This window comes from Lynx canadensis, chromosome A1 (genome assembly GCF_007474595.2).
Source record: "Lynx canadensis isolate LIC74 chromosome A1, mLynCan4.pri.v2, whole genome shotgun sequence".
Lineage (NCBI taxonomy): Eukaryota > Metazoa > Chordata > Mammalia > Carnivora > Felidae > Lynx > Lynx canadensis.
The window spans coordinates 236,205,900-236,218,808 of NC_044303.2; the positions used below are offsets into that span (position 1 = coordinate 236,205,900).

Sequence of the window (12,909 nt, forward strand, 5' to 3'; positions counted from 1 at the left end):
AGCTGGGGCCGGGTAGTACAAGCCGCGGGACCCCGCGTGACATCGGGCCTCGGTTATCTGCGGGGGATGTTAGGAATCTCCCAGCAGGAAAGCATGGCATTCGTCTTACGGCCAAGCTTAGGACTGTCTCCAAAAGCCTTCTCCTTCGGAGAAAACTACACACACTCGAACACATGAGACGTAAACCCAAGAGCCAGACGGATGGGGGGCCTTTGGATGTTGGGTAGATGACTCTGGGGGGACCTCACCATGTTTCTACCTGCTGTTTCCACACCCCGGTTCTAACTTTCCCTCGACTGGTCCATTTGCTCGGAACTTTGCCTTCTCTGTCAGCACACAAGGTCCTTGACAGAACTTAATAGATTTTACCTAAGTTAAGCACAGAAGACATCAGAGAATATAGAGACGGTTTGAATGCAAATCCCTCAAAACCAGAAAGACAAACCGCAGGGAAGCACAGGAGGCCCAGCGAGAAAACCAGCGGGCTGCACAGGTGACTTACAGGAAAAACGAGGGACCTTCTAACCCGTGTAGACGCTCCAGCCTCTCCTGCTTCCGGTTCTGAGCCCTGCATGGGTTACAGATGCAGAGAGGTCTGTTCTGGGGTCCCCACTATCAGTTCACAACTGAGTTAGGTGCTGCTTAAAATCACCAAGCTGGCAGCCGGGCGCTGGTGACTTAGTCCCGGGCTGGGTGTTTTCTCAACGTCGCTTCTAGACAAGCCTCACCGGACAGACAGGCAGGCAGGCTGGACGGCAGGAGGGTGAACCGCTCGCGGACGTGCGGGGCGACGGCACACGTGCACTAACCATCCCCAGTTCTCTGGGGCTCTAGACTCGGACAAGTCTGCCTCCACAAGTAACTACAAAGGTTGGTTTCTCCTGCACCTGAAAATGACACACGCACACTTCTCTTGGTCTACGTGAAGGGGATTCCTCTACGGCTAACCTCCTAGCAGCTAACCAGCTGCTTTTGGGCGCCCCACATCAGTTCTTGCCCCAGCAAGAACTCAGCACGATATCGTAAGAGACCCTCAGTGCACACGGCAACACCTCTAAACATCCATATCTGCACACGACGACGTGTTGATCCAGGATCTAAGGTCACAGTGACGTCAACGCTGGGTCACCTGCAACACAGGTGCAGAACCGGCTGTGCGGGAAGGAAGAAGGAGTCAAGTTTGCGCACCAACTCGACAGGAGGCTGCAGGAACCCTGGCTATCCAGCCCTCTGTTTCCTTTGGCCAGGATGATCATGTTTTCTAAGTTTATTAATTTATTTGGAGAGAGAGGGAGAAAGAGAAGAGAGTGTGTGTGCATGAGCAGGGGAGGGGCAGAGAGAGAGAGAGAGAGAGAGAGAGAGAGAGAGAGAGGAGAGAATCCCAAGCAGGCTCTGTGCTGTCAGCGCAGAGCCCAGCATGAGGTTTGAACTCACAAACCACGAGATCACGGCCTGAGCTGAAACCAAGAGTCGGATGCTCAACCCACTGAGCTCCCCAGGTGCCCCCGTATCCTGTATGGCTGTTTCTGCAGCCAATGGTGCCCAGCTGGTGCCAGCCTCCCTCTGCCAACCTCAAGACTCTTCTCCGAGACTATGCAGGACTTTGTGCACTTGGTACGTCACCTCGGACACAGAGCCCGCAGTGAGTGTCCAGCTCAGTACACGCATGGGGTGCACGGGCCGGCTGAGGGATATGAAACAGGTACCAAGGTGTGTGGCCATCCCAAAAGCCTGCGCAGTCCCAGGAAGGATCCCCGGGTGGGCGCCCGGTGCACTGGGGGTGACGGGTCCCAGGCGCCAGAGTCCTCGCGTACATTTCGACCAGCGTGTCTCCCCACCGCGGGCCGTGGGGTGGGGAGCTGAGGCAGCCGGGAGGCTTTGCGAGGTGGCGGGTCCCCAGCCCCTGGGGTTCCCCCCTCGCCGTGGTGGGAGAAAAGCTGCCAACCTCTCAGATGCGGATAAGCCAACCCCGTCTCCATCCGGAGCCAGTGACCGGGGACCCGGACAGCTCAGAGACAGAGGGAGGTGACGCCTCTCTCCCTCTTGTGTGCCCCTGTCTCCCGGAAAAGCATTGTGCTTCTGAGACACCTCTCAGCAAACCTGCAATCAGTTTGCCAGTGGCTGGACATCTTTAAGATCGAGGTGTTTGACATGATCTTGGGCCGATTTTAGGGCCGTCGGCTGCGCGGAGAACCCAGCTGTGGTCAGACGCCCGTTGTGTTACTCAGAGGATTTTCACAGCCCCTCTGGGACATGCCCCCCATAAAGCTGAGGGGACCGAGCACCAGAGAGGTGAAGGGTGCGCCCAGGGTGTGACAGCTGGCGGCAGGGCCGGGCCGTGGCCACTCGCGGGGGTCCTGCCCCTCGCGGGGGTCCTGCCACTCGCGGGGTCCTGTCTCGGGGCAACGGTGCTGGGGGGGGGGGACGGGGAGCCAGAGCCCCCCCTGGCTTTCTCAGCTCAGTCTCGCACGCGTGCATGTGTGTCTGTGCAAACACATGCGTGTACACGTGCGCCCTGCAGCCATCCACACTGCCCCGCACCACCTGGCCGGCCCGTGAACGGGTCCCTCCGACACGTTTCATGCGGTAGGGCAAAGCAGACCGGAGCAAAAGGCCCGGAGGCGGAGAGGGAAAACGCTGCTGTCGCCACGGTACACGATCGCTCCTGCCGGCCCGCAGTGATTGCGGTAAAAGTCAAGCCAACGGGATGCTGTCGCGAGAACTCCCACTTCCATTCCCAAGAGCCTCGGGACCACTTCCCGCCAAACATACCCGTTCAGGAAGGTCTGGGTGCTTTTGCCTCTTCGCCGTTCCAGATGCCGTGACAGCACGTGGCACTTCCATTCTCTAGACTCAGGCGCGCCAGAGGCTCGCCAAGTATATTCGCAAACCTGCGAGACCTGTCTGGGCGACCACAGCCGTTCTTACCTGGGAGGACAGGCGGACACTTTGCAGGAGACCACCCCTGTGACAGGTCGGGTGTGGGGATTGCAGAGAGACGTATTCACTGGAAACCTCAGGTCTCTGTAGCAGCCTTCTCTGGTGGTCATGTGTCCTGCGGGAAAGAGCGCAGCGTAGAACAAAGACTGAGACATGTGCCCCGTGGCAAAACACAGACAAAGAGCTAATGAAAGCTCTTTTGAAAAAGCGTCTACCATATGGGCATGTCTTTAAGTTCATAACCAATTAGCCAACTACTGACCTACTAGGACTTTCCTGTCTTTGTCATTTTTATTAGTAAATTCCGTCAGTTCCAAGCCGTGCAGATTGCCCTCCTAGCTCTGAACATCGTTAAAGGCGACATGTGTCGTGTAATTGGTGCCAACAGACATTGGATGAAACATACCAGTTCTCTTCTGTTGTGTCCAGAGTTGGGAACACCGCCCACTTCTCCAAAGAAACACAGTATGCCTGGCTTGTGTTTCCACTCGAGAAGCAATCGGTAAGAAACCAGAAACGTAGACAAAACAACACACAAAGCTGTTTATCGCCAGAGAACTCAGAGTTCAATATTGCCATGGTGGTAAGCTGACTAGAGACGTTTTCACAATCGTGACTAATGTGTTGTATCGAATGAGGTTAATGGAAATGACTGAAATGAAAGCTCGTTTAATTCTCAGCCCCCACTTACATCCCCAGGGCTGATTATGGCTTTGAAGACGTGCCCAAATTTGTCCAATATTTCAATTCATTAAATTTACCAAAAAAGTGCTATTCTTTACATGACGCACCTAGGAGAGTCAAACTCAGAATGTTGGTTTGCCAACAAGAAGAATGTTGGGTAGAGAAGGAAATGGAGGGTCAGCGTTTAACGGGCACATTGTTTGGAAAGATGAAAAAGATATGGACACGGACAGACGCGATGTCTGGACAGCAGTGTGAACGTACTTAACGCCATGGAGATGTACGCTCAACAACGGTCACACGGTGAATTTTCTGTGAGTCTATTTTACCACCACACGAAGAGAACTCTAACTAGAGACCCATTTTGAAGGAGGATATTAAAGAGTTCATCCAATGGAGAGAAAAATAAAGAGAAAGAACCACACTAGTACTGATGAAAAATTAACGCAATGCAATCTATTAAGTTCTAGAAATGATGTGGCCCCTCTGGCCCCCTGGTCTGCCGCCCCGGCACAACTCAGAGCGCCCTCCTGTACCCAACTTGATCCCCCCGCCAGGCAAGGAAAAGACCAAAGGAGTGGTGTCAGGGAGGAAACAGCGGGTTACGGACCCAGGCACAGCCATCGCTCACGCTAGGGGCCGTGGGAAGACGAATTCTTCTTTACTCAAGGAAAACTAAACGTCTCTAAAATACACACTTGACATTTTGGCTTCGCTTTGAAAGAAGGAATGAGACAAGTCAATGTCTTCAATGCAGAAAGGTACACTCTCTGGGGAACTGGTTTTCTTCAGTAGCCAGGGGAGGAGAGGAGTCCCTGGGTCTAACGGAACCACCACGCAAGCTCGTGTGTCTGAGCCCCAAACTACCCACTTCCTGGGGCCAAAGCCCGGAAGGTGCTGCTGTAAGACCACAGGTGGTGGTTTCACAGGACCCATGCAGTTTTATAAAAGTTTTCAGTTCTCTGCTAACTTTTCACAATCATGTTTCTAATCAAGCTGTGTAGTTTCTATTTGGTGCTCCCTGATGTAAATTTTGCAATTATTCCTATTTTTTAAAATGTCTATTTATATTTGAGAGAGAGAGAGAGAGAGAGAGAGAGAGAGAGCGAGCAGAGGAGGGGCAGAGAGGGACACACAGAATCCCAAGCAGGCTCCAGGCTCCGAGCTGTCAGCACAGAACCGACACGGGGCTTGAACTCACGGACCATGAGATCCTGACCAGAGCCAAAGTCAGACGCTCAACAGACTGAGCCACCCAGGCACCCTGATAGAAAATCTTATATATCAGTCGCTCCTCACACATCTAAGCCAGCTGTTTCTGCCCACACGTCCTGTCCCTGTACTTTAATAAAAATAACTGTTGGTACCGAAGATGTCTCAAGAATTGTACTTTGGCCGTGGCTCCGAACCCAACACCTGACCCCATCACGGGCACCTGCAGATGACAGACGCAGCGCTCCAAAACGCGAACTTGGCGTTGGACTCCACCTCAGAAGGAAGTGTGTCCCACGCTGTCCCACAGCGTCCTTGAGACAGTGACAGGCGGCCGTGTGTCCTGTCACTGTGTCACACGCGGCCCAGATGCAGACACACAGACACTGGCATGCCTTCTCAAGACCTTGCAGGGGTGTGTCCATCCCCTCAGGGGGGAAAAGCAGGCTCTGCCCAGGATCCGCTTCTGTTTCCCTGTGAGTGTTCCCGGGGGAGGGTCGTGCCCCCTGTCAGCTCTGGCCTAAGGTCCCCCAGCTGCCTGCTGGACACACGGACCAGGCTGCTGAACAAATACACAAACACAGACCCATCCTTGCAAAGCAGGCTTCCTGAAACTCCACCTGCCCGGGGCCCGGGGTCTCCCGTGTGGTCAGTGGGGTCAGCCTCGTAGACCCCGACTCCACGCCTTCCTCCAGGATTCCTCCTCCAAGTCCAATGTCAAACACATCCCAAGGATCTTTCCTTTTAAACAAACACACTCTCATGCCGCTAGCAGATCAGAAGCCACTTTTCTTGTTTTAAACTCGAGGCTTCCTGGCCCTGCCCTCCCAGTCGCTCTGTGTCCTTCGGCGGTGACCCCCCTGCTCCTCTGATTACAAAGCCGGTCCCCAGGCTGTCTCCTCTCTCCCTGGAATTCGTCCTCCACTGCCATCCCCTCGGCACACATGGCAGATTTCTTCTCCCCTTAAATGAGACCCAAATACCCGCTCCTCTGGAGTCCTTTGGTCAGTGGCTCCTGGGCTTGAGTGGGCATCAGAACCCTCTTGGACTTGACACACAGAATGCAGCGCCCACCCCAGAGTTCCTGATTCAGCAGGTCTGGGGTGGGGACTGAGGATTACGTTTTGCTGCTGCTGGTAACGGGGACCACACTTTGAGAACCACCGCTCTAGGCAAAATCAGAAGCCAGGACCTTTGGGTCTGGGGCTACAGGGGTGCGAGAGAGTAAGAAGTCAGCGTTGGGTTTTTGTCTCCTCCTGGCACAAGGCTCCTAAAACCCTTAAGAACTCCTGAGCTATAAGAGTACCTTTTGTATGCTAATGAGTGACTGGAGGCTGGGGCCCTGGGGAGCTCAGGATGGGGCTGGTGTCCTGAAAGATCCAGAGAGGAATAAAGGATTAGAACTTTCAACCCCACCTCTACCCTCCAGGGAAGGGAGAGGGGCTGGAGATTGAGTTCATCAGCCACAGCCAGCGATTTAATCAACCGGGGCTATGTTACAAAATCTCCACGGAAACCCTAAACCACGGGGCTCAGAGAGCTTCTGGGTGGTGAGCACATCGGCATTCTGAGAGGGTAGCACACGCCAAGTCCACAGGGACAGAAGCTGCACCACGAGAGACCCTTAGAGAAGTCTCCCTCTACCCTGTCCTCTGGTCCTTCACTCCTTTCCCTTCTAATAAATCAGTGCTCATGAGGACAGATGAACAAACCCGGAAAGGAGGGATCATGGGAACCCCCAACTTTGTAGCCACGCAACACAGAAGTGGGGGTACCCCGGGCACCCAGTACTTGCGACTGGTGTTTGAAGGGGAAACAGCCTCCTGGGACTGAGCCCTTAACCCTCTAGAATCTGAGTGACTCCAGGTAGGTGGTGTCAGAACTGAACTGTAGGCATCCCGTTGGCTGCTGGAAAGTTGGTGGTTGTTCGTAACAAAGACTTGGCGACCGACTTGGTGTCAGAAGAGTGAGTAAAGACAGCCCAGACGAGGCTAGCTCAGGCTTGCGCTCATCTGTCCTGGCGAATGGTAACAGTGACCCTCTCGCTCTCAAAGCACGCAGGTGTGGGCAAGACACACGGTGCGTCCAAGGACAAGTTCAGTTAGGATGTACGTGTCATCCCTTGGGGCGTCTTTCTGGAGGGCAGAGAGCATGGGCCGCCTGGCTCTCTAATCCCCGTAGCGTGTGTGGGTCAGTCTGTCCCCGCGCTACCAGGACGGGCCAATTTCATTATATTCGGTAGCTTCTAAGATCAGACATGTTAATAGTGGGGGAGCTAATGCTTGGCCAAAACATCATCAAAGTACAGGTGTTTTCCCTTCTTTATACATGACTTAGGATGAGCTGGGCACCGTGTGGATGACTCACCTGTATACCAATGCAGAGACGAAATATGAGTCAATGTTTTATGAACCTGCTTTTCCACTTGATAACAAGGAATAACAAACTATACAATTAGAAAAAAGAAACAAACGTGTGTTTAAGCTGTTCTGCAAAGAATCTTGGGGACTCCCGAAATTAAGCCCGTTTATCATAATGATCCAATTTGTACGAGGCCACACTGAGCAACAGTACAATTTCCTGAAACTGCTAAGAGTTTGTGCCCTAAAGAAAAGAGAAGGAAAACTAATCTTTTCTCTCCATTTATGTGTCGATTTGAAAGGGTACTGTTTTATTCTTTAACCAAGCTCCTATGACTTTTTAGGAGGTGTGGCTCTATAAATAACAGCTTCAGTTTCATTTCCTGTTTTGAAATTAAAGATGTGAAATTCCGCTTCTGCTCAAGTCTCAACAAACCATCAGGCCTTAATGGCCACTGTTGGTTCCGGGCAAGTTATGGGCTCTTGATCAAGCAAATACGAAATTTGGTTCTACTTTGAAACAGAAAAAGAAGTTTACTTGATTAAAGTGATTCTTTTTCTTTTTCATTGCACACATTTGTTTGGCTTCACCCCGGACCGCCTCATGTCTGCCAAGTCCCAAGGCTCTTACCTGTGAACTGGGTAAGGGGGAAATCTGGAGCTAGGAATTCCTGAAATAATTTAGGAATGCACTCAATATATGTATATCTGTAACCCAAAGGAAAGCCTGATGCATGTGCACATTCCAACTCTGCCAGTTATTTTCTTAGCTAGTGATTTTTGGAGGCTTTCCTTTGTCTTAGCGGGGCACCGCTGGCCTGTAGGGCAACAGCATTATCTGCTGGGAAGTATGGCGGCACCCATCGTAAGACTCGCGGCAAGACCCCAGATCCTGCCCACTAAGTGCCAGGAGCACTCACTCTCTAACATCGTGGCGATCACGCCTGCACACATTTCCAAGTGCCCCTTACGAGGGGGAGTGCACGTTTGCATTGACGACCCTGTAGAACATAAGCGGATAAGGAAGAAAAGTCTATGATTAGGAAAAGAAAGGGGGAATGCAACCCATTGCCTTGACCATTTTAGCAGTTCATAGAAATAGATCAAAATGGGAGGGTGAATGACGTAGGCTCAAAACAATTCATTTAAGAAAAGAACAATGAGGAACAGGCTATAAAGCAGAATTCACGGGATGCAGCTAAAAGTAATACTCCGAGGACCATTCATAGCCTTAAATGCTCGCACCAATAACCAAGACCAGAAACACAAGAAGGTAATGTCGAATGAGGATGTGAGAAAAAGAGGGTAGCCCGAGCAAGTAGAAAGAGTTGATCTAGATTGAAATGGAAATCGATGTATTAGAAAATGAACAGATGTCAAAATACTTGATGCAAAATACTTGGGCAAACAAGTTATAAAAGGGAAAATGGAAAATCCAAGAGCTGATTTGGGGGGCGGGTTGTACTTGCTTGTCCGTGAGACTCTGGGTTAGATTCCCACCGATGCAGGGAGCAGAAGAGAGTTATGGCTCGTCCCTACTCCCTGGCAGCAGCAGGCACGGGTACAGGCCCTGGCAGTCATGAGGTTTGCAGCAGTGCAGGCACTTTCCTGGGAATCATCTGCGCCGAGGCTGGCTTGGCTCTGATCATCATGGGTGATTTCTGGAATGCTCCACAACCTCCTGATTCTTTAATAGCCAGAGTGAGAACTAATGGTGTCTTTCTCTCTGACCTTTACTCCTCCACCCTTTCCAGCTATTTTGTAAGCAAACGATCTTTTATATTAAATGCCTTCCTGTGTAACATGCCTAGAAAAGTTTCTGTTTTCCTGGCTCACCTGTCACTGATACGCCAGCCTAATGAAGAAAATAAGGAACAAGCACAAATATGCAAGACACGAAATGAGAATAAGAAAATATGCACACTTAGAAGAAGTGAAGGCAACTTAATGAGGGCACTTTGGTCAAATTTGTAAACACAGTATTTACAATATTGCAGAAAAAGCTGGTTTTCTTAATGAGCAAAACTAACTCCAGAAGAGAGAAATAGTCTATGCAGTCTAATTACCATACACAGTACAAAACTGTATTGGAGACCTCATTCCTGAAAATATAACAGACTCAGATGCTTCAAATAGATTCTACCAAAAGTAAAAGAAGAGAGAATTTCAACGCCAGCTAAATCATGCCAGAGCATAAAAAAATAAGAAAGGTTTCCAACATTAAAAAAGTGCCTTTTAGGGGCGCCTGGGTGGCGCAGTCGGTTAAGCGTCCGACTTCAGCCAGGTCACGATCTCGCAGTCCGTGAGTTCGAGCCCCGCGTCAGGCTCTGAGCTGATGGCTCGGAGCCTGGAGCCTGTTTCTGATTCTGTGTCTCCCTCTCTCTCTGCCCCTCCCCCGTTCATGCTCTGTCTCTCTCTGTCCCAAAAATAAACGTTGAAAAAAAAATTTAAAAAAAAAAGTGCCTTTTAGCACACAAAAGAAAATTACAGCCCCATGATACTTAGTGATATTAATGCAAAAAAGGAAAATCAGTCAGTAGGAGAGAATCAAGTAGCACACTGAAAAAAATAGAAGCTCCGTCACCAGCTGTTGTTTCATAGTAGGAATGTCAGGATGGTTCAATATTAGGAAAAGCAGTTTTTATTTTTATTATTTACATAAGAGAGAGGGGTGGGGAGGGGCAGAGAGAGAGGGAGACACAGAATCCGAAGCAGGCTCCAGGCTCTGAGCTGTCAGCACAGAGCCCGACGCGGGGCTCGAACCCATAAACTGTGAGATCGTGACTTAAGCCAAAGTCAGATGCTCAACCTACTGAGCCACCCAGGCGCCCCTTTAATTTCTTAATTTTAACAGATTGAGAACAAACATAAACTGCCCCATATATGTAATAATGTTTAGCACGTGACAAACTTACCCTCCATTTTGAAAAAAAAAGGTTAATAAAATAGGCAGCAGGTGAATATTTATTCTCATCAATATTTTGTGTATTTGTATGAGTTTCTGTGTATATCTATGTTTCTAGATAGATATGGATAGAGATGTTTGTATGTCTGTTCAAGCCGAGAAGCCAACATTATGGGAAACAGTGGAAACTTTCCCGTTAAGGGATGGAATAAAAAAGAACTTTACTCATGACCCCTGGAGTTAAGATGATTTTGGAGACGCTGGCTCTTACAGTTAGACCAGCAGACGGGATATGAACATTACATCGGGGGAGCAGCTTCAGGAGGTATGATTATGTATCTAGAGAACTGACGGAGACAGAGAGAGAGAGGGGGTGACCGCGGGTTGGTGGGTAACCAGGGAAGATACAGCGAGGGACCCAGGCTGAGCTGAGATAGGGCACAGCCGCCCGTGGGAGGAATAGGCACCACGGCTGAGATGGCCTAAATCTGTTCCTGGGGGGGTGGGGGCCATCCCGGGGACCGTCCAGCAGGATGTTCCCAGGACCAGACCCACGGGGGCGCAGAGCTGCGCAGCGGAAGACGGCAAGGCCCCCGTGGTGAAAGTCAAGAGGGAACCTGGGGGAGAAGGGATCTGCTGCTTGCAGGATGGTGAGCAAGTGTCAGGAAGGAATGTGTTTGCAGAGGCAGGAGGCCCAAGGCCCTGGGGGGTGGTTGTGGGGATAGGGGGGAGGCCGGAGAGGGACGGAAGATGGCCAGGGAAGTCCCGTGGGCTGTGGGGCACAGAGAGGGGTCATGGTGTCGGGACTGGAAGCCGTGTCAAAGGTGAGGGGCAGGAGGGTGCCAGTCGGTGGCTGGTGGGCAGGACGGAAGGAAAGGAATGTCGTCCTCATGAACAGGTGCGCAGGGAGGGCAGGAGAGACAGGGAGGGCGTGGGAGAAGGAAGGAGGAGTTGTCTGAAGGCTGAGGATGCCTGAGCACGTTTAGGGACCAGAAGGGGGGAGACACAGAAGGAAAGAGAGGAAGGGCCTGTCTGGTGGCGGCGAGGAATGCGGGTGACAAGGTGCAGGCTGTCGGCGGAGCATCAGCTTTGGAAGGAGGAGCACGTCCTCTGGATCAAAGACAGGACTGAGCAAGGGGGACCCGTGGCCTGGTGGGGACAAGCGGGGCTGACATTCAGCCTCCCTGCGGAGGGGACCCGAGCTGCACGGGGACAGGGACGCACAGAGAAACCACAGAGCCCATCACGCCATCTGCCACCCCGGGCCCGGCTTCCAGCTTGCTTCCGAGGGCAGGTGAGGTGCAGCCACAAAGACCAGGAGGTCTGGGACCGAGGGAGCAGGGACTCAGCTCTCCGGACACGGAAAGCACGTGGGCAGAGATGCTAACGGCCCGACTCTGGGCGTTGTCCAGGAAAGTTCTTGCCTGTAATCCTCCCCCCTCACCATCCACTCAACCCGTCTTAAGTCCCCTCCCAGAGAGCATCAAGCTGACCTCTGGCCATCACAGTCCCTGGTGGGCAACCTTCTGCTGCCACTTACTGGATCACTGCAGCGTTCACTGAAGTCCCTGTTCTTTCAGAGCCGGCTCTGCCCAGGGAAGCGGATTCCCCTGCGACTCCTGAGCGCGAGCGGTTCCGGCCGTGCCTCTGACGGCTGCCTGGGGCTCCGGGCAGGGGCCTGGCCACTGGGCTTTCCATACAACGTTAGGAGAGAAGTCCCCTCACAGAGACACAACAGCAGGGACTCCCTGCATGGGTTCCGAACTGTCGTGTGCTTCAAGAACACCGGGGGCGTCGCAGAGGTCGTCTGCGGTCCCTCTGCGCCCTAGGGCTCCGGTTCCAGCAGGTGTGGGGCGGGCCCAAGGATCTGCATTGGACAAGTTCTCCAGTGAAGCCGAGGCTGCTGGCCTGGGGCCCCGCAATGCCCACAGCACCTCAGACACTCTTCCAGAAGATCTCCCCTACCGTCGTCTCACTCTGGTAGGCAGCCGGATCCGAGGGTGAAATCACCTCCCTGCTCCATATAGGTGCTCACAAGCAAAAAAGACTCCGTGTGTGTGCGTGTGTGTGTGTGTGTTCTCTGCCCAAATCAAAGCGTCTCAGACTTTAGGAACTATGCCTTCAGGATACCCACCAATACATGGAGCCTAACTTTGTAATCACTCAGGAATCTGGGGGGTCTGGAAGGATTCGTTGTTACAGTGTGTTTACATTCATTGTTACAAGCATCACCAACGATGCTTGAGTGGACTGGCTCCAGAATCTGAATGGCCACATTAAAAATGGGCTGTTCACTCAATACCTAGGAAAGGCCTCTGCAAGATGACGGATACGAACAGCGTGGACCTGGGAGGAGGTCACCATAAAGTCTGGAGAAGGGTGCACGCAGGGAGGGCGCACGTGGGAAGGACATGGGATGGGATGCACGAAAATGCTCGCGATGACCTTGGGTCAGAGAGTGGTCTGTTTGCAACATTTGTAGTGAAAACTAATCACAACATCTACAAATTTGGGCCTTCAGGAAAACAGACATCTGTCTTGCTGACGTCACAGACACTGGGAAGCGGAAGGTGGGGGCGGGAAGGCCCTGACCTCCCCGGCGACCTCACCTGACCTCCTATTAGCCCACAGCCTGTCCCCCCACCTGCCCTGCTTCTCCCTCCCTCTCCTGCTCACTCTCCCCTGGAAGGCTCTGCATCGAAAGCCTAAAAAGGGGTGCCCGAGGGCAGGAGGACACAGGCCAAGCAGAGAGCCGACTGTCTGGTTTGTCTTTGATCCGTCTTACAATTGTTGACTGACACAGTGACA

The 12,909-nt window shown here is 52.2% G+C and overlaps 1 protein-coding gene across 1 annotated transcript in view; it reads right to left on the minus strand.

The window, feature by feature from the left end:
• ADAMTS16 (ADAM metallopeptidase with thrombospondin type 1 motif 16) overlaps positions 1-12,909 on the minus strand; it is a 162,591-nt gene that overhangs the window by 41,651 nt on the left and 108,031 nt on the right. The window contains exon 18 of the mRNA XM_030331473.1: positions 2,929-3,055. Coding sequence (XP_030187333.1) covers positions 2,929-3,055 — 127 coding nt within the window. The remainder of the gene's footprint in view (positions 1-2,928; positions 3,056-12,909) is intronic.